This window comes from Lottia gigantea (genome assembly GCF_000327385.1).
Source record: "Lottia gigantea unplaced genomic scaffold LOTGIsca_30, whole genome shotgun sequence".
NCBI lineage: Eukaryota > Metazoa > Mollusca > Gastropoda > Lottiidae > Lottia > Lottia gigantea.
Genome location: NW_008708987.1, coordinates 1,630,331 through 1,653,830, shown reverse-complemented (window position 1 = coordinate 1,653,830; position 23,500 = coordinate 1,630,331). Strand labels below are relative to the sequence as shown.

At 32.2% G+C, this 23,500-nt stretch overlaps 2 protein-coding genes across 2 annotated transcripts; both read left to right on the top strand.

Moving 5' to 3' along the window:
• Positions 1-7,019: 7,019 nt before the first annotated feature.
• Positions 7,020-10,584, top strand: LOTGIDRAFT_161690 (hypothetical protein; the record flags this gene model as incomplete). The annotated part of the gene is made up of 2 exons (XM_009057532.1): positions 7,020-7,383; positions 10,454-10,584. The coding sequence occupies 2 exons, from the start codon at positions 7,020-7,022 to the stop codon at positions 10,582-10,584; spliced, it is 495 nt and encodes a 164-aa protein (XP_009055780.1).
• Positions 10,585-20,313: 9,729 nt separating this feature from the next.
• On the top strand, positions 20,314-20,664 carry LOTGIDRAFT_119124 (hypothetical protein; the record flags this gene model as incomplete). Its single annotated transcript, XM_009057531.1, has 1 exon — positions 20,314-20,664. One exon carries the CDS (start codon positions 20,314-20,316, stop codon positions 20,662-20,664), a length of 351 nt encoding a protein of 116 aa, XP_009055779.1.
• Positions 20,665-23,500: the final 2,836 nt, after the last annotated feature.

Genomic DNA, 23,500 nt, shown 5'->3' with positions numbered 1-23,500 from the left:
CATAGTGGTGTATCTGAGAACACGATACCTTGTACACGAGAACATCATAGCGGTATCTGAGAATACAATAGGGATTTTTGAGAACATAGTGGTGTATAAGAGAATATCATAGTAGAATCTGCGTACACCATATTATAGGGGTACAACACCATAGTTGAATATCTGGGAACAGCACAGGGGGATATATGAGAAGACCATAGTGGTGTATCTGGGAACATCATTGTTGGTTAATGAGATCATCCTATTGGTATACCTGAGAAAAGCATTTTGAGAACAGCGCTGGAGTATCTGGAACAACATTGTGGTATCTGCAACATCTGAGAAAGCCATAAGCATATCTGAGAACCTCAAAGGGATACATGAGAAGCCTTTATGATCGCCAAATATCAATTGGAATTTAAATATTTATATTTACTTGAACCAGTATTTTGGATAAGTATAACAATAGTTTTCTGCTCCGAAGGTCAATATCCGGTATTGTTTAAAAGCTCAAAATAATAATGCATGTTTTTGTGAAAAAAAACGCCTTATAATGACCCTCTTTTGTGTCCCAAATCATTGATAAAAGTCAAAAACCAAGAGGTCATTATATTGTTTACAACAAACAAAACACAAGTGTATTGGTGACAGAAAGTCAAAGTGAATTAAATCAATGAAGTTGAAAACTGAAGTGCAGAGAGATATCATGGTCCAGTGTGTATAGAATATGTAAGAGCGGAGTTGAGATGCTGACCGATTCACTATAGGATCATGGTGTTTGATGATGGCGGCTCGATTAACAGTATAATTAAAGGTGAAAAGATGATAAGTAATTTAAACCCTAGCTCTCACCTTCAGTCCCTCCCACCCACTTCACAGGCTGGGTGAAAACAGGATCGAGTGTCAGTTATATTGAAGCTGGCAGACAGTCTTCACGTAACCCCCTTCATCTCGCTCCCAGTAATCATCTCAGACCCATACACCTCACGATCTTCACTACCTAGATCTATGTCACGTGATGCATCATCTCCTTGTCGGCCTCTTTGATCTTCAAGGTAAGTAATAAGGAGCGGGTTTTGATGTCCATGTGTTCGTTTTATCAACTATGCTAACCTGTAATTTTCAAATAAATCATTTGCAGCTGATCAAGCAGTCCTATTTACTTAGGTTTTCAGTTTACTGGCAACTTGACTGTAATTTCTCTACCAGTGTATGAAGATTGTTTCTTATGAGTTGTAGAACTATGCTCAGGAACTCGTATAACGTCATTATGTGGTACACTACAACGCAATATATTGCACTACGGCGTCATACATTGCATTACGACGTATTATAGTATACAACTACGTCACATGTAGTATAACGACGTCATGTGTTGTACTACAGCGTCATATGTTGTACAACTACGTTATATGTTGTACAAATACGTCATATGTTGTATCAATGTATTACTGCAAATCAAGTCTTCTTTAGAACTAAGCTAGTTTAGTTTATTCCAAAACGAAACTCATTGACAGTAGTTCATTTTTTTATATATATAATTCCAAGAATCAGAAGAAAAAAATCTTCTGACGGTGACAGTTCAATCTTATATTACCAATAAACCTCCATAAAGTGACTGCAATATTGACCCAACTTAATCATTCTTTTAACCACTGACAGTTCTAGAAGACACATACAGGCAATATTAAATCATCGCCATTTCCTTCCCGCATCTTCAAGACGTCAGATTTCATTGACTAATTTGTAGGCGTGGTCGACCTGTCAATCAACTGTCAAATTGAGTCTTCAATTGAAAGGTAGGACTGCGCCACGGAGTCTCTGTATTTTAATAAACTCTGGTATTTAATTACAGCTCTGAAACCGATATTATTGACAACAATTTATTTTACTAAACGTTCCTCTCGTCAAGTCGTAAAAACGGAATTTTTTATCAAATCATATTTCATGATAGCAAACAATCAATTTGTTTACCAAATATATTTGATTTTCAGTAATTTTCTTGTTCATAAAGTACTTGTTGACACGATAATATTATGTACCAAAATATTCATATATCATGTACATCATCTTTGTAGTGGATATTACTAATACAGCACAGAATCGAAGTCTTTTAGGTTTTTTTCTCTTCAAAATAGCCGAAAATGACTTATAAGGTCCTTAAGATTGAGGGCTTCAAAACCTTACCGGATAATCTCACATTTTTCTTCTTTTGAGACAGTAAATTTGTATATTACTCTTCCTTCCCATATTTAGATATGATGTATCGGAAGAATAATTTTCATTGTTAAATATCGTAGAATTCTTTCAAGAAAATCTTCATCGATGTAAATAATACCGCAAACCTACCACTACCTTCTATTTTATACCATAACGTAATACGTCACTGTTGTAAGACGTTGTTGTACAACAGGTGTATATTGCCTATATCAAAAAATACAACTGTTTGCTATTACCTGATGTTTGAGATATATTTTTTGTAAATCAGAAAAGCAAAAGGACTAATTTGAAGGTTAATTTGTCAGATTTCTTAATTAATTCATTCTAATTATCACGACACCAAGATTCGGGTGTTTAAGGTAATCACTTCCGGGGCATAAGACAAAGTTTATTGTGAAACAGAATCTGTAGAGATATTTTGAAATTTTGTGACGTCATTAGCTTCTGTGGTCTACGTTTATCACATATCACGATTTTATGAGAAAAGTTACACGTGTTCGTCAACCCTACAACTTCTTTCTGTCTTAATTCTGACGTTTACATGTAAATAATTCAAATTATGTCAGAGAACAACGGGATTAAAGATTAAACTTTGAGTTCATAAAGTTTAGCTGATAGTGAACCGAGAGTCGACTTTCGGAGGCACTTGCTATGGAATCAGCATTTTTCTTACCATGAGGAGGATTCGAACCCAAGATACTTAATCTCCTAGCAGATAAAAATCACGATGGCTACCAACTGTTCCACTGTCATAAAGTTGAGGATTACCTGTATCTAATTGTAGGCTGGTTTATGGATAATTAAATCTGTTGCTGTAATTTCTCTTTGCACGCAGCGAATAGTACCATTTCAATTTATTCTTTATCACTCAAATTGATAATTGATGTAAAAGAAGTATGTTCTCTTCTTGTGACCTTGGCCAGTGCTTCTTTGGGGGAATATCTTCAACACTGTTTCTAGGACATCCTAGTGCTAAGATTGTTTCGAGAATACGTGGCCAGGAAAGATGGGTTGGTACCAATATCACTCTTGGTCCATCATACTCTTAGTAACAATATACATAGATTTTACTCATTAATAAATCACCTTGAAGCTTCAACTCCCCATGTCAAAAAAAGATCAATGATATATAAATTCGACTGAAAAAACGAAACAAAGTTAACTTGATTTTTGCTTAATGAATTTTTCGGTACAATAAACAACCGAGTAGTAGAAAATGAACAATAGAAATTAAGTTAACGGGCCAATAATTCCATATATGTGCTGCTAATATACAACATCAATTCGTAACAGCTTTCTCGGGATTTCATCTCCCAGGTTGTTAGATCATACTAATGTCTAATTTTTATCCATCAACTTATTTATTGCTCTGTAACCCAGGCCAGTGCTTTCATTTACACTTGTCTCAATACGCCGCCGCAAAACCATGTCATTAATGGATATATAGGGGAGCCGCGGTGGCTCAGTGAGTTAAACGCTAGGTTTCAATTCTATGCATAAGTCGAGATAATACCTCGGTTTCCTTTTTTTCGGCTATCAACTTATTGAAATTCAGAGCAATGAAAAATGACAATAATTACCTGAATTTTGACCACTGAAATGAAATGAAAATCATAAGCAAATAATAATAATAATAATTGTAGAAAAAAACAGTAACTAAAATATAATAGACAAGCCATCTGATATCTGGAAAACCTAAGTTAAATAATTACCAGTTAATTACTAGGCTATATCTAGCTTTCCAAAGATTTTCTTCGATTTCTTCTCATAAACACCTTACGAGTCATCATAATTATTTCTTGGCCCATGGAAAATACGATAAAAATGATCAGTTTGTAGGAAATAAAATCGTTTTACTGGCCTTAAAATAATTTTACTGATCTCTATACTGTTTATATTGCCACAAACTCAAAGGCCTTTAGGAAATAAAACATCTGCTGAAAGTCGTAAAATAATTTATAGTTATGTTCACATCTCGTTTGAAAAAGTCTTTCTCACAAATTATAGATTGGATATCATTTAATGAACAGTCTAATCACCAATATCATAATACGTCAATCATATAGCACGTGCTAATTGGCGGCAGAACATTACCAACTCTTCACTAGCGAAGGAAGAAAATTGGGTGTTAATTGGGAACTCGAGGCTCTAATATTGATAAACTTATGTCTAATTTAAAAGTAGGGAAAGTTTCTAAGTCAATTTCAAAAGATTGAATTTTATATCGAGATGAATTTAATTATTTTTTACGTTAACCGACATAAGGTTCATTGATCGTAACAAAGAATCGTAAATTTGAAGTAAACCACATTTTATATGTCGAAATAATTCGTTTTATAAGAAAATCATGGAGTGGAAAGAGGTGAAATGATTCAATTTATTCAATATGTTTATCAAATCAGTACAAGTTATATTTAACTTTGGATGGAGAAATCGAAACGGGGTTTTACTTTCTACCGTTTTTTGCACCTAGTGTTGCCTACTCACGGAGGCGGCAAACGTAATGCATTAGGGCTTTGGGGATGACGTCGTTTTTTCTATGGATACACCCACGTTGTACAATGATTTCATGGGCTACACTATCATATTTTTATATGAGACCATAGAACTATGATGACACAATATGGTTCCACAAACAGTTCAAAACCTTGTGATGACAGCGTGGTTGTACAATACATTGATATACATGTAAATATAACACATAATGGTACCTTTAGAGTGAAGAAGTTCATAGAAACTACTATGTAAAGCACTGGCCGAGGTCACAGATAAAGAGATCTTCTTAAATAGGGTGCAGTTAATATACCCTTTAGTGCAATAGACAAATAAAAAAAATATGAAATCCAATACAAGCAGTTTACGTCCGAGGGGGGCGAAATATAAGAGATTGTCCGAATTTCTAACCTAGTTATGATATTTTTGCCCGAAAAACTTGCTTTTGGGGCTGCGAGGGGACAGCTGCCCCCTCTGCACCTCTTTGGCTCCACCACTGAATACATGTATCTGTTTGACTTTTTGTTTCGTTTATTCATTCTTTACTAAGAAAACCTCTCATTTCCACAAAAACCAAAACAATCAAAGACTTGCAACCTGTGACAATAAAGTAGTAGACACAGAATGTTAATGTAGGAAGGGAATATTCAAATGAGGAAATTTATACATCTATTTAAAAATACTAAAAATGGCCTAATTAAAAACAAATTATAGGCTATCACGGAACGCATAAATTACTAACTTTCAGAATTATTTATCCTGCATTTTTTATTCCAATCAAAAAGGTCGATCAAAAATATAATAGAAATTAAGGTTTCAATTTAACGCCAAGTAGACACCCTCTATATCAATCAGTATTCATAAACCAGTACAATGTGTTATTATTCAATTATTTGAAAAGATTTTTTTAATTAATTCGGGCAATTACACGTAGGCCATTAACGATATATACAAAATCTTATAACGTTATAATTCATGCTTATATCGTCATGATAAGTGTTGTAATGCCTACCTAATTCGTATTATAATTTGTATATTATTCAGATCTATTTAGTGTATGTGATACGTGGTGTGATATACGCTTGGTTGGTGTTTATTGTCGAATGTATTAGATATTATGTAGTGGTCGTCAATTTAGTTTCTAAGAGTTTATTGGGGACTATACGGTGCAAATAATTTATTATTCATATAGTAGAATAGAAAACATAGCTGAAAAGATGACTCGTATAGCTTTGATCCTGAAATATTTCTTTTTATTATGGTGTTTTATTTTGACTGACAAAATATCTGAAACAAATCAACAGAGAAACAAATTTAACGAAGTGCTTTGTTGCAATCAATATTGTCATCTTAGTAGAAAATAAAATTGCGAAAAAAAAAATTCTTTTCAATTTTTCTTGTTCCCGTTTGTTCTTTTTGAAAGCTTTGTAAACCCCAATGTTTATATTTTAGGTAACCCGTATTGGTTTTAAGCATTGCTCCAATATATTCTTACACGATATTTGTCTTTTTGTCCATGGCCAATGCGTCTATTAAGACTCATATAAATTTATGCATTTATCCCTATTCATACAGACTCTACTCCAGATTTTGATGAATACTTCGTTCCCCGTTGTGAAAACTAAACGAAATATGTCACCGCAAATTTAACATCATCATTTTAATGTTATTCATCATAATTAAGTACGGATTGATTAATCAGTTAGCTGAGTGTATTCGGATAGCCAATGACTGATTCTCCAGCACGACAATTAAACCTGTCAATATTCATATTGATGGGAGTGACCAACCAGCTACTAGCCAATAAGACACGAGAATGTCGATCACGTGATGTATGATAATGGCCAGGGTAAGGATGGTGATAATATGATTGATGAGACGAAGGGTTACACCTCTCGAGTTATACCTAACTTGATTATATCTCTTTACAGCTAAACAATTCATATAACTACTCTATACACATTCTTAATACGACAGTTAAACGTTTTTTACAGGAAATACCAACAAAACTTCAATTCACGGATCGAGATTTTTAATCTTAAAAGAAACGAAGGACTTTTCACCATAACGTCATCGAGTTTTATATGTTTTAATTTGTACGGAGCCAGTACTGAAATTTACTGGTCTATTTGGATGTTTTTTTATATAATGCTAATTTGTGTTAATTATTGAATATTAATTAAGCTGAATTAATTGGAATTTGAACACGATATGTTATTAATATGCAATGGAATACGTAATTAAGAACCCGGTTGGATACACAAGCTGGACTATATACTGTTAAATTAGTAAAGAATTCTCGATTGTGTGGACGTGAATTAGGAACCATGCATCGTCCGATGTACAGTTCGTTTTCTATCGATGCCTTGATGGCACCCCAACCAAGACTGCATCCCCCGTTTTATTATCCGGGGTACATGTTTATGCCGCCCTCATCGCTTCCTCAAGGTGGAATGCCAGATCCCCGGGCGATGCCTTTGACTCATCCGATGTTCGCACAAGCGCACCTGCTTCCACCTCATCCTGGTGCCGATTATCTATTCAACTCCGGGTTTTCTAATCATGGAATCAAAGACGGTAGTATATCTGGAATAATTCCTAAACCGGGTGCTTTAAATCCTGAAAGAAGTTTGTCTGTGAGTCCTGTAAATAGTGAAGATGGTGATGACGATGTTCCTGACAGATCTCGAGGTAATTATTCTAATTTTGGGGTTTTAAATTTTTGGGGAAATTTTGTTAAGTTTGTCAACTCCTTAGTTTTAATTGATGCATTTTGTTTTAGGTGTCCAATCCCTTGCTTAGAAATTAGATGCATAATATGTATCTAACTATACACACGGGTTATTATATTTCACAGTAAAATATGTATATTGATAAGTTTAATTTTCTCTCTTATTAAAATTTCTAAATTTTATACAAGTATTCTATAGCTTTATAATATACATGTATAACTATATGCATAGTTTGAAACCTTCAATAGTACAATGTGATACATTTTGATAATCCCTCTTTTAGAAATGCAAAGATTTTGTACAATCTATCCTAGTATACATATAAATGTATAATACTTCATGCCTGATTTGATTCATACATGTATTTCCAAAAGGCTTTTTTTTACTCCAAATAATTATTTGTGAATTTATGAAGAAATAACAAGAAATATATTTGCTTTGGTTTTTCTATTGGACCTCTTCGTTTCTTTTAAAACATAATAAGTTGTATAAGAACTGTTATAAAATTGACGTCTTAATTTCACCAACTTACCATCTTGAATTCAGCCCTTTGAAAAAGTGTCTTCAATTTCATATCATGTGTCCTCGTGTATGACTAAAAATAGCGATATAAATTGTATGAATACTTCTACTGAGTTTATAAATCTGTGACAGACGTCACTAAGATAGAAATAAAACAGAAAAATATTCAAAATCAAGAAATATAACAGCTTCATGAAAATACAGATAAAATAGAATAATAAGAAACAGCAATTGTTATAATATATGATAGTGATAGTGAACTCAAAGTGGAATTATTCACAAATTCACTTGGTATATTTTACATATAGTCACAGTTATACATGTATTCAGATCATATTCTCAAAGTAAAGTTGTAACTGAATGTTATGGTGAACACATCTGAAAATTAGACTGATAACTTATAAAGTTTATTCCCTCCTTTGACATTATTGTGTAAACCAAAATTCATTTCACAGTATTGCTAAAATTTGAAATAATATTGACCATCGGAGGTCAGGACTGAATATTAATTCCTTTTTTAAAAAGCTACCAAACTTCCCCTTTTAGATTGAACGAGCCCTTACATTGTAGAAGAGATGAACTATAGTATAAAGAGAAGTAAATCGTTTGACATGAAAAACCCTTCTTTATGCCAGGCATAAATAGGCATTATATAGATGTGGGAAATAACAGCAATTATTAAAAAGTCTACATATTAATATTTATATAGGTTTTAGTATAAAGGAATAGCTGATATAAACATGGGTTTTAGCTGAAAATAATTCATTGTTTTAATCAAATCTTCATTAACACAAGAATGTAATGGTTTGTGGTTTAGTACAAAAAATAATGAAAGATGTTTTAAGATTTTAATAAGATACGTTGATAACTTCCGTATAAATCTACTGTGCCTGGAACAAAAGGGAAAAATGTGACAAAATAGTAAAATTAAGATTTCTCTAAATTTAATGTCATATTTGTTTTATTTTATGAAAGATTTGGGATTATTCTTAAATCTTTATGTTTCATTTAATCTCTTGATATTATTCTGTTTGGTTAAAATAAATTTATAAAAAAATGATGTGAAAAGTATATCGGTACATGAGTACTTATACACCTATAAACATTAGATTTAAGAAATAAATTTATTTGAATATGATTTCTATAATCAAACTGATAATGTTTATGAAGAGAATTTTAAATTTCTTATTTTGTTTAAAAATATTAATACATGTATTAATTTGTACATTTCTTTCACAGATAGCAAGTTAAATAAAATTCTGGATAGATTGAGTAGCAAGTTTAGTCTTTATATATATTCTCGTGAAATATCTATTTAAACAGAATGCATATCAAAATGGAAGAAATCAAAGAACTCTGTTCACTAATTTATCATTATAATGATGTTTTGGATGTGCAACCACTGGCTCAACTATATTAGTGAGGGCCCGAGGACTTATATTGGTGGGGGCACATCCCTCGTGGACTTAAGTTTAATATAAACTCTCCTGCATTCTGAGAACCCTCCTCCAATTTAATGCCTGTTAATGGAACCATTTTGATACCAAATTTGGTAAGAAAAAAAACATTTCCCGTGTGAAACATCATATGGGGCAACATCTACTTTCCATTTACAAAAAATAGCTTTATCATTGAGAAAAACCACTAAAATGAACCAATAGGAAATAGAAATCTGGAACTCGACAGACATCAATAATATAGATATTTCTATAGAAGGGAAGGCATCTTCAAAATATCAAGCTATTACAAACTTCATCTTCACAATGTCAAGCTATTACAAACTTCATCTTCACAATGTCAAGCTATTACAAACTTCATCTTCACAATGTCAAGCTACTACGAACTTCATCTTCACAATGTCAAGCTATTACAAACTTTATCTTCACAATGTCAAGCTATTACAAACTTTATCTTCACAATGTCAAGCTATTACAAACTTCATCTTCATAATGTCAAGCTACTACAAACTTCATCTTTCACCTTGATTGTAATAGGCACCCTTTTGTATCACATAATGCAGCAATTTAATTTATTTGATTTGAGAATATAACCAATCAGATTCCTCGACAGAAAGGCTGTAAACATCTAGACCTCTAATTGGCTGCATTCGCTAACGTATGATCCAATGAAATCGTTTCATTGACAAACTTCCATGATACAAAAAGGTGATTATTGCAGTCAAGGTATAAGGAGAATGGCTTGACATTGTGAAGATGGGGGAGGGGGTGAAAGGGAACAAATAAAACCTTCACATGTCACCTCAAACTCAAACTTGCCAAAAATAATTATGCAAATCCACATCAAATGTATAGAAAACGACGCCACTTGCTAACAAGTTGATCGTCTAGGCATGTTATTATAATTTCCTTTGATGTTATGTTTATTATTAAATAAGGTAAGAAATTTAACACTATCCAGTAGTAAAGATATTTAATAAATCACTCATCAGGATATCTTTATACCAAACTTTATAATATTACACCTGTATATTACTATATTATTTGTAGGCCTGAAGAAACATTGTATATACACGTGTACTAAACTTTGCCTCATTAAATTACAAGTGAAAGTAAAAGAGAGGTCTCTTTATCTTTATCCATATATATATATTACTACTGTTATATATTACTTGGATTAAAATGACACTTAACTCTCACCAGAGAGACTGAAGGCTTGGATTGGAGCCGTGATTTTTGACGAAAGTTTAGCTGATAGTTATAACTACATCCGAACTACGTTATTACCGTATCTACAGGAAAGTTGATACAGCTTATCACAAATATCACTCCGCCTCTAGAATCTGTCATTACCAATGTTAGACATGGAATTAAATGAGACTGCGGCGCTGTTTGGGACTTTGTGGATTAATTATAGTACCATATCGATTAGTATGTTACTATTTGTAACTATCTGCAAACGAATACAGATACGACCCATACAGACCATGCTTACTCTTTTCGAAACATCTGATGGATTTCTCTTTGGAGGAGTCCACGACTATACAATTATTGCTCTCGATTTTGCCATGATTTTGACTAGATATTTATTTACAGAATTGTCTTGCTTGTATGGATTTCCATCACACCCTATATGAGTCAATTTTGCCATTATTATTAGTTTCTAATACTGATATTATCAGCCTTGTTTGGGATAGGTTTAAATCGACCAGGTTCTTATGAATACAATTAAAACCTGATTAAAATCATGCTAAACTATTTAAATATAACTCGTAATTCCTTGTCGTGCCATACACTGCATAATGCAAACATTAAAATTAAGATAAAGAATTAAAAAGATTATAGGTAAAAGGGTGGTAGATCTATTTAATGACTGCACAGTTTCGATTGAAATCTATGTAAGTGTTTTATTGCATATAATCTATAATTCACATTCAATTATGCAATTAGCCCTCGCCCATTAATGTCTGACTGATCATTGCACATAATATAAATAAAAATATTTACAGTTCAGAGACAGTTCACCAAGACACTGACTGACTTCTGAGGATTTCAATTTGTTTATCAAATCAACAATTTAAGCTTACGTATTGTTTAAATAATTTTCTATTTTTGCTGAAAAGCGATCAAATAGTAAATTGATTTTTTTTGACATTTTTTCTAGTTGTTTGTTTGTTGTTTTTACATCTACAAATTTACATGTGCGCATTTAAGTTGAGAACTAAGAAATAAATAAGGGTACAAATTTGATTTCAATGTGGTCTAATGTTTGAGCATAAGGATATCAAAGGTACTCACAGAAGGAGCAAATCACCTAGACTGAACCTCAACAATCACCTAGACTTGACCTCAACAATCACATAGACTGAACATCAACAATCACCTAGACTTGACCTCAACAATCATCTAGACTGAACCTCAACAATCACCTTGACTGGACCTCAACATTCATCTAGACTTGACCTCAACAATCATCTAGAATGAACCTCAACAATCACCTAAACTTGACCTCAACAATCACCTTTACCAGACCTCATCAATCACCTAAACTTGACCTCAACAATCATCTAGACTGAACCTCAACAATCAACTAGACTGGACCCAAACATTCCCCTAGACTGAACCTCAACAAACACCTAGACTGGACCCTAACATTCAACTAGACTAGACCGCAACATTCACCTAGACTAGACCTCAAAAATCACCTAGACTAGACCTCAACAATCACCTAGACTAGACCTCAACAATCACCTAGACTCGACCTCAACAATCACCCAGACTAGATTGTCACGTAGATTGTTCTTTTTCGATTTCCAACTGTCGAAGGCGCGTTAAAGTGCACAGTCTGTAGCACAATAGGCCTCGGTTTATTGCCCCATCCGACAGAATAAGACTCTTTCTCCATGTCATCCCCTCCCAACCTGCATAACTGAAAGGGGAAATCAGGGTTAGAAACCCAAAAGTATTATCTCGGCATATGCCAGGACTGAACATTCGGGCTAGCGAGTAAAGCATCTAACTCACTGAGCCACTGCTAGAGAATGAGGGCATGCTTCCACTTCCGGCACACTTGATGCTATTCTGCAACTGAATTTGAACTTTAATCGATTATATACAGGTAGGCTTTCTTTATTTGATATTTTTATAGCTGCCAATGGTTTCAATCATTGATCAAAGGAACACGAATTGCACTTATTGAAATCAGATAAATCATATAATTATTTAATGCAAAACCTGGAAAATTGTCGACTGCAATTTGACTAATTCATTCTTAGTTGAAAGATAGTAGACATATTTCATCGATGAATTGGGCAGATTAGCATTTTGACAAGTGGCTATAAGTGATTAGTCATTCTTTTATGACAAATTCTATAAAGCTTGGCCCCCTTCATTGTGTTTTAATACGAAAACTTTGACACTGACTTGGCTAAATTGATTGTTGGTTATAGACTCCTGGCAGTTATACAACCTAAAATAGCCCCCCCCCCCCTCTCCCTTCCCCCCATTTGCATATGAATTGGTTACATCTCCAATTAATCAGTTTTCTCTCCTTTTGTTTATTTATTAAATTTGACTTTTGGGATGCCTAATTAGGTACCAACTTATACATATTTAAATATAGGTTCGACTTATTTTAAACAATAGGGCACTAGACTATGGATATAAAAGCATATTACCAAATAAAAAAAAACCTTTATAACTATAATGATTGTTCACGTATTTATCCTGAATACATCTTTGATATTTTGAATAAACATGAATATGTATTGATATTACTTACACAGAATTGAATTAAATTTTAATGGATCTAACTGCACATATTATATAGTATTTTCTTAAAAGGGATAAACGAAACATGACTTGTATATAAAATTAAATGCATTATTAATATAAGCACTCTAGATTTAATAATTTAATAATAGCCTATTTTTTTAAACAATTGCATTAAGTTTTATATTAAAATATATAAGTAAATATTTCAAGATTTGTACCATTGATCGACAGTGTACGTTAGTCTTTGTTAAATTTTCTTTAATGTTGTCACAATGATAAAGTCATAATGCATATTTCTCAAATTGAATAACCCTTTAAGTGATAAAGACATCTTTTAAAATAACTCGACATTGAATAGGTTAAAATGGGAATTATAAACAACATCAAGTTAAAAAATCAACATTAAAGATATACTACCTCTTAGGATGAATAAAAAATTAAATTTTGCCAAGTTTTTGTTTGTGACTTGACTTACCGTGTCAAAACTATACGACAGAATCCCTCAATAATCAAAAGAAACCATAAAACTAAGTAATAATTCATGAGTAATTTTGAAATATGCTTAGAAGAGTGTTTCAATAATTATTTAGTTTAATGAATATATCGTGTTATATAGAGATTCTATTCTTCAGTCATGACACCTGGTAAGTCTAACTGATAAATATATACACTAGTACATGTATATAGGCTTTAAATTTTATGTCCAATCTAAGAGGTAGTATTCCTTTAAGAAATAATGTAAAATATCACGACAGAATGTGAATATATCATGTCTATTACTAAAACAAGACATTATTAAATATTTTTATATTTTTTCTCTTAATTCGTTTTACACTTGAATCAACTATCGTTTGACATTTAGCCATTCATTCATTTATTCAGGTTTTTAAGTCATTTAGATATTTAAAGCAATTTTCTCAATTCTAAAGGTTTTTTCCTATTCGTATTTCCTTATCAAGGTTATAACACAGTGTTATTCAAACAATAATGATATAATTCACATTTAAAATCAACTTATATTACATGTAAATGACATTAATATGGTAGGGTGTTTTCATAAGGAATATTTTTAAAATATTAATTACAGCTTGTAAGGTTATTTGTAAAATGTATTACAATCTTCATTAGACATAAACATGCATATATGAAAAGATTTACCTAGAGAAGTACGTATACACAATTTTCAACGCAACGTTTCACATGCTCATATTGAAAGCTTATAACGTACGCACCTGTACGTATTTCGCCGCATTTCTTTGCGTATGGGCAAGTGAAACCTACGGTTAGTTAGAAAAAAAATGTAAGCCATGCCTTATTCATTAGGTCTACTATTTCTTATTTTTATAACCAAACAACGCATAGTTTCCACAATTTACATTGTCATAATGGATGAGTTGATAAAAAATGAAATAGTTGTATATCAATAATCTAAAATCAAGAACTATCAGACCATAAAATTGGGCAAAAAATTATTTTAATGTGCTCCACAGTTTGCTTGAATTATCTCTGAAAGACATTTTATTTATTTTTTCTCATTTCCTTTTTTTACTAACAAATATATTTTTTTCGCTTTAATAGTTTCATTAAAATACACAATTTTTGAAGATCAAACGTTTGTTGTACAAACAATATCGTACAAATGTTTTAAAGTTAGATTCCTTAAGAAATAAAACATTGTTGTACAATAACCTAGGCCTAGAAGTAAGAACGTTGTATAACTTGGTCCTATTGTTTATGTTTCCATTTATACAGGACCAAATGGACACAAAATAATTTAGTCAAATGAGCCCAAATTTTGGCTAGTTTCGCCATGGGCGTTAACCTCTATAATATCAACAGCAAGCTGTAGTTTAGAGTAATTATCAACGTTATTCGAGGTGAACTTCCTGTGACAGAAGCATTCAAAGTTTGTAACTCACAGCAACATTCAATATAAAAGATAAGAAAATAGATTTTGATATAGTATCATATGGAAACTAAAACAATTATTTTTTTTATCTTTATATGACAATGATTATTAAGCTATAGACGTATCAAATCGGAATTCATATTTCTTGAATTCACGTTAAACAGGCAAAGAATAAAGCTAAGGGTCTTTTCGGAGATAATTTCTAAAAGTCTGCGCTTAATTCTCATTGTAAAGTTTACTGTGCTGTAGGTCGTTTATAGATTTTAATATTGATACACGTAAAACCTCTCTTTCCATACAGACATTAGATTGAATTATTATGAGCTTATTTTAATTTTGAAGGGCTATAACAATCAGAAAGGGTATTAGAATTAAATTAAGCATAACTAATAACAGTACCAGCATGTTTTAACAGATCTCTGAACTCTGTATATGAATCAAATTTCACGTCAATCCGAGAGTTATTGACACTTTTGAACGTAGAACATAATAATATTTATTTAAATTCAAACTGTTATTTAATTTTAAACAATTTTATGCTTCAATTTTGGCACAAAGTCAATACATGAAATATTTTGATACAATATTATGAAAATTTTGACATAATCTATTGGTTTCTTGAGCTTTATTAAGTGATAGATATCATAATTAGCCGATCTCAGTGAACCTTGGTATTGATTTTGACTTGATATATTTATACTATTGATTTTCTGTCGTGTATTTGAATAGATATTACATAACACGTGTTTTATCAACGCCTAATCTTTCATTATGTTGTCTACATATGTTTTGCAAACTGCTAATATTTAAGAGAGAAATACACTATTAGTTTTAATAAGATTTAATTCGGATTTTAAAATCGATTACAGAAATATAGAAATATGTCACCATAAGCAAAGAGCAAGTTGAACCTAACCAAAGAAGTACAAACAGAAAGCTGAAAAGGAGAGAGGAGAGAGTTGGCATATACAAAAATAGGAAAAAATGTCGAAGGAAAGTTGGCATATATACAAAAATCGAAATAAATGGCGGGAGAAAGTTGGCATATACACAGTTGAAATAAAATATCAAACAAAGGAGGAATATACAAAAATAGAAAATATGGCGGGAGAAAGTGGGCATATACAAAATAGAAATATTGTCGAAGGAAAATTGGCATATACAAAAATAGATATAATGGGTAGAAATTGGCCTATAAACATTTGAAATAAAATATCAAACAAAGGAGGAATATACAAAAATAGAAAATATGGGTAGAAATTGGCATATAATTATTTGAAAAGTGGCAAATTACACAAAAGAGAAAAGGCAGAAAAAACTAATTGAGGCATGAGCTTGAAATATCTTTTAAAACCCCCACACGTAAAAGAGAAAATATTATTTAATGTCGTATTGTGCATATTATGACAAAAAAAACAATACCAGCATTTGAACCAACAAAGAAAGAGATCGATTCGTAATGCTATCATTTTAAGATTTCAAACTCTATGACGTCAACAAGACCTTTTCTGATTTCCCAGTATTGAAGAGTGATGGTTAATTTTCAACCTTCACACATTGAAGAGTCAAACTACTTAAAAGTCGTTTTGTTCCGTGTTAGTGCCACTCAAATCTTTTGTGGAATCTGACGTTATGATAACAATCGTAGAAAATTAAAAATATCCGTCTGCGATGTCAATTGCATGCGAGTGGAAAATAATGGGACATGGAAGGCTGTAAACTAACCGTCCACGTCAATTGCACGCAAGTGGAAAATAATAGAGGCACAGGTTGTTGAAAGTGAATTTATTTCTCAAGAAGTGATTAATAGTTTGAAAGGGAGGTATGAGAAGGGAGAAATAGAGTAAATATTTCTATTATTATCAACTTGACTGATTGACGAGATATTAATAGTTTGACAATTAATGATGTCTTTATTCAAATCTAATTTTTAAATACTCGTGGTCAGATGATTTTTTAGAAATAAAAACTTCGTAAAATGGTTGACCAAGTTTTAGAACTGTTGTAATAAATGTATCCGGTTGTATTTGACGTGTGTTATAAATTAATGAAGGGTTATATTGGTTTCATTCAGATGATTTTATGAGAGAGAATAGACCAAGCGAATCAGATCCTCTATTATTTCAAAATTAATTGACATGTTGAATATTAGATTCACGGTGTAATGACCGGGGTGTGAGAGAAGTCGACCACACAGACGCATATTTTATACCTTTTATCTTAAAAAATTTCCCTCATATTACACTGCATGGCATTGCATTAGTCTCATGAGGTGCAGAAAGTTCATTTTATTTTATATTATTTATATGCAATTGTATTCTGTAATTGTATATGTAAATATTTCTAATTATAACTCTTTAATGTATTCTCTGCATGTCACGGCTGCAGTAAAAAATTCAATTCAAACAAAACGACAACGAATATAGAATTCATTATCAATTTTTTCTGAATTTTCATCGATTTACTCATCAAAGTGCTCACTCGTTTTACGCATCACCAGAGCACCGTAGGCCTATAAACTTTAACCATATAAGACATCCGAAAATATTTTTTTTATGAAAATTCTGTTAGTAAAAAGTTTAAAGGGATACTACTTCTTAGAATAAACATGTGATTTTAAAATTTTAAACTTGGCCAAAAAGAGTATATATTCATCAGTAGATATACCTGGTGTCATAAATAACATAACAGGATCCTTCTATAATCAGATAAATCCCAAAAATTTAATAAAAATGCAAATACATTGTACAGGGATTCTATTCTAAGTTTATGACACCAGATAAGTTAACTGATGAATATATACTCATATTGATCATTCTTGAGAACTTAAATTTTATGTTAATTCTAAGACGTAGTATACTTTAATGCTTTGACAAAAATTTCGTTGCATATTTCATTACGCTTTTTTCGGAATGTGATTTAACACTTTTGAAATATCGTTAGTTGCCTGCGTACAAAATTAGTAATAGTTTATACAAAACGAAATATAATGATTATAATGATAATAACTTGAAATAAAAGAATTAATAGACTATATTTAATTGTTATATTGGTATCTAGTAGGAAATCTCACAATATAAAACACCAATTATCTATAAATGTAATATCATTTGTACTTTTTCACAAACTGTATCATACATATTATAATTCACTGTCGCGGGGGGTAAAATACATCATGCCAACAAACAGCCAAATGAAAGAGTTTGAAATAATATCTCTATTAAATATTCTTCCACAAACAGCAAGTGACCATTGTCTTTTAAGCCTCTGACATTTTTTCAAACCGATGAGCAATTATTGATGTTACTAACGATTTGAATGGTCTCCAAGCGTTATAAATTATATATTTAGAGTATTCATTGATATACTTTTCATGTTATTGATAAAACTATAGCCAATTGTTAACTTCTTCTGAGCTTTAGGCTTGATTGGATTGTTTCGCTGAATTATCACTAGAAATATCTAATGCGTTTAACGTGAATTGTAATGCGGAAAATTTCTAGTATTGAATAAAAAAAAATCCATTTACTGTACACATACAACTTTAAGTCCTTCATCTCTTATGTTTGTGCATCTTTCGTAATTTAGAAAGTATTTTATGATCAGGAAAACATGGGTAGGTTATGGCCTTGTCAAATCAATTAGGGAAAATAATATGCTTCAAAGCTAGATCCTGAGTTAAGATGGAACTTTGAATTGTTTACATTGTCCAACATTTTCATAATTTCATAATTTGCAGGTAAATTAATTCTTCATTGTTTTGTTTTTTTGTCCACCAAAAATGTAAGATTTGTAATTCGCCTTAATGATATCAAAACCTCACTTTCATTCTTCTAAATATTTCAAATTTCATTGGTCAAAGGTTTTTATCAAATGTTTGAGCTGTTTTGTGCGAAGCATATGTCGGTAAACACAGTTTTACTTTGTCATGATTTTACATTACAAACATCAAAATATTATCTAAAAAATTCGTCCATTCAGAACTTCTCTTTCACATCGTAAGTAAACAAACCGTTGTCCTTTTTGTGTCGGCCGTACAACATCGATCGTTTGAGACTATATTAATGGGGTAGTCTCTTTTTAGTTTGTTAGATGCTCAAACAAATGGAACCTGTAGGCCAAAATCTAGGTGTCCATTATAATAGCTGAATGCAAAATATATTGGCCTATATAACAGTGCCGGTTGTAGCTAGGGAAGTAGAAGCATGCTTTCTCTGTGCTAAACACCTGATGGTACCTCGCTTTGGAGTCCACTATTATGCAACTTTTACTCTTGATTTTGCCATACTTTGGACGAGATGTTGATTAACGGTATCGTCTTGCTTATACTGATTTTTATTGCATAGTGTCCCTTTAAATAGCTCGGGTTTGACTAATTGTCTAAAGTAGCCACAATAATCATTAATGAATTATAAAAGAGCATTAGATTATAATAAGATAAATCCCATTATGATCCTATAATATGATAAACTCTCATATTCGTCTGGTGTGTTTATCATTATTCATTGGATTATTGTTAAATTATTCATCTACTGTTTATCAAATCAATAGATCGATATCCAAGGTTGATTAGAATGATTGATTTTTACCATGTTCTTTAAAGCAACGACATGCGAGATTGTTTATGAAATGGTCCAATGGAATTTCTAGGATGGGATTCAGAATGCAAGAGTGAGATTTAATAAATTTAAATTTAATAAAGCTGAAGGTCTGACTAACTGCCGCAAACAAACATAAAGAAAAAATATAAACTTTTCCAATAATAAGAAGTAACTGTATATCTTAAGGAAAGAAAGAAAGAAAAATAATAAACTTGGGTTCACGAGTATATTTTCTACCATCTGGTCCGTGCTCAAAATTATCGGCATCGCTATTTGTCTGTATCCATTTACGATAGATTTATGAATAGATTTTATTCCAGGTCTTTCAGAAAGTTCACCAATAGCTAATATCAAAAATATATTTTTGAAGTTGAAATAGTGCAATTATATATATATATATTATATTATACAGGGTGATTTCTTATATTGATATTGTTTTACTGCTGGAAAGAAACTAAACGAAACATTGTTATTTCACAATAGTTATGTGAGCTTTTTTTCTAATTGCAGGATCTCCGACTCAAACAAAACAACATCAAGATGACCGAACCACAGACAGGGAAACCGGAAGTGAAAGCCCCGATTTAAATGACTCAGTATCAGAGGATCAGGGTTTCGATCAGGAAATGACGTCAAACGGATCAGGAAAATCGAGGAGGCGCCGCACAGCATTCACCAGTGAACAATTATTAGAATTGGAAAAGGAATTCCACAGTAAAAAATATTTATCTTTAACGGAACGATCTCATATAGCTCATGTCCTCAAACTCAGTGAAGTGCAAGTGAAAATTTGGTTTCAAAACAGGAGAGCTAAATGGAAGAGGGTCAAGGCCGGGTTAGCTCATACCAGAAACAGCCACGACGGCGCCAATAAGCCTAAAATAGTCGTACCTATACCAGTGCACGTGAACAGAATCGCAATACGAAGTCAACATCAGCAATATGAAAAGACGAATCCATGTCGACCGATGGTGTGACTTTACTAACAAATCCTCCGTGTTATTGTTAAAATATTTATTTTAATTTGGTGCTTTGTGACATTTTGGAACAATATTTTGCATTTATTCTTTTAAGATCACTTTTGATACTAATGTCTGGTAATTTTCATTGAAATTAACGAAGCAATATTCATTGAAAGTTGAAGCGAAGATGCGAACACTTGATATTTATATAACTCTGATGATGATGCAATGGCGGATGATATTTTCAATTACAGCCCTAGTTCCCACCCTGGGGTGCTTTTATAACCTGGGGGTGTAGAACTGGAGGTCAGGGATGTGGCCAACTCTCGTAGGAGAAGAATTTATCTTTGGGGATCTATATTCAGGACTTCTGATGCATGTTTTTCAGTCGATGGACGTGTAACAGTCACTACCCCAGAGCCAATTTAGTCCGTTTGGAACATTGAGAGTATCAAGAATAGCTCGAAAAAAGAGTTATACAATTTGGGGTGTGAATATTAAATGATTGCTCTGGGGGTGTGAGGGCTGAAAAAGGATGGGAACCACCGAATTAAAGGAACGAATGTGACTAACTTAGTGCTAATGGTCATGTCTCCTTGTATACTATACATTAAACTCAGTGCTAAGGTGAAAAGACTTGATATACTAAAGCGATAGTGCTGTTTCAAATTTCTAAGACAGTTATCAAAAGTACTAACTTAAGGCTAATTGGCATGTGTCTATGGATGTTCATAAATTGAACCACTGCCATAGTTCTTTTTCAAATTGTCAAGACAGTCATCAAGGGTGCTGAAACATTTTGACACCAATTTCTGTTACAGTCAAACCTTTAGACTATTAGTGTTATGATTGTTTTGGCAATTAATGAACTGGACCGAGATTTCGCACAGGTATACGAAATCACAGTGCCTGCAAAATCACAGTTTTCGTGGTCAGTTTTAAGTAACAATATTCTTTCAATAAATCACATCATCTTTGTGATACCGAGAAATGAACTACCACCAAGTTTTAAGCAATAGGTGATTGGGTACCTTGGTATGGTGACAATGATACCTGGTTGCTGTATTACGATCTCCCTGAAAATGTAACAAATTATTCTATTATTGAAAATTAAAGATTAAAATAAAATGGCGCTTTTGTTTTTGTGATTACTTGATATCCTTGCATACTTCTAAGGAGCAGTCATAGTATTAGCACCAGTCTGTCTGCGTCTGTGGTTACTGTTATTCAGATGAGTTGACCAGATTTTGACGTTAGTTACAATCGCAAATATCAATCGTTAGAACAGAAGCAAGAAAATCTCCTTTGACTCCCTTGAAGGTGGATACAAGCAAGATGATACTAGACAAACCTGATCTCAGAACGCATGCCTGTGTACATTACACAAAATTATTCGTTCTGTTCTGACAACCGTTCTGAGAATGGATAGATTTTGTAATATAAAGTTGTTAAGTGGTGTGTAAAAAAAAGAAAAATGTTGACCACAGAATCTTAGTTATTAAATTGTCATTAAATCCCAGAGATCAGGGTAAATTAATTATCTATCTTGGATTAAAAAATCAAGCTTGGCATTTCCTTCTTAAGGCAATATATTATATTATTTCAATGTCTTTACCAATACAGATGTCAAATCTTCACCAGGGTATTAGGTACGAGGCTATCGTCTTGACAAATTAATTTCTGATTTGTGACAATGTGACCTCATATTGTTCAACGAAAATCTGCTTTCTTTACAATTTATTCGACAAAATGATTTCAACAGTGGAATGGAAATTGACACTTAGCTGTCAACTGTGGTTTTAGTCTTAGAATTAAGTTGCTTCGTTTATTTTTTAAATTTCAACAATCGATAGCAAATTAGGGTGTATTAAGGGTGAGGATTATGGGGTTAAAAGAGTAAAGGAGGGTGATGTATAGCTTTAAACACCTGTCAATGAGGGAGACAGGAAGGGACCTGATACAACATGGGGTCTGACCTATCAATATCGTATTAATAACTTTACCCAATAACCCTACATAGCCAGCCCTCGTACTTTTCTCAATTTGCTCTTTCTAAAGACTGGTTAAGTTAATTTTACACTCGATTAACGCGTTTCTATGAGAGAAATTAATGATGAGTAAATCACACTTAGTCAACTTACCCTGACTTTTCAGGTGTCAAAATTTCTATTGACGATGTTTTGTTGGTTAAAAATCAACGAGTTGTATAACGCCAGTTAGATATAATATACAGTATTTATAATATCATTTTATATTCATAGTCGTACGGCTTGAGATTTAATAACTTAAAATTAGGTTTCAAAAGATCACAAAGTTACACAAACTGCCTTATTTTTCTCAACAGTGATCTCTAATCTATTCAAATCAGTTCATATTTGAACTATTCGAGCTACTGGACGACTAATTAAATTGTTGGTGAATAACTTGACACATTTTCATGGTATAAAACTTTATGGCTGAATTTGAACATACGTAACGTTTCAACATATTACACTTTATCATTAATTGACTGGCGGATGTAGGCCTAATTCAGCTCATAGTTTACTGTAAATAATTATAGTCGTTTAAATTAGTAAACTTACACCTTGACTTACGCGCCTAAATTATCTTCTCTTTTGACGGCATTGTAAATTGCTGAAAAGTCGGGGTTTATTGAGAAACCAATCGATAAAATGTTTCAATGACAATTTATTCAAATTTATTCTTCAAAAATGGTCGGTAAAATACACATTATTCATGATATTTAGATAAGTCTGAAGATTTGACCACAAATTCCGTAGACACGTCGTTTATGCGTTGTAGAATCCTTGATCATCAAAAAAACTATTGTTTATATAGTTGAAAACTAGAG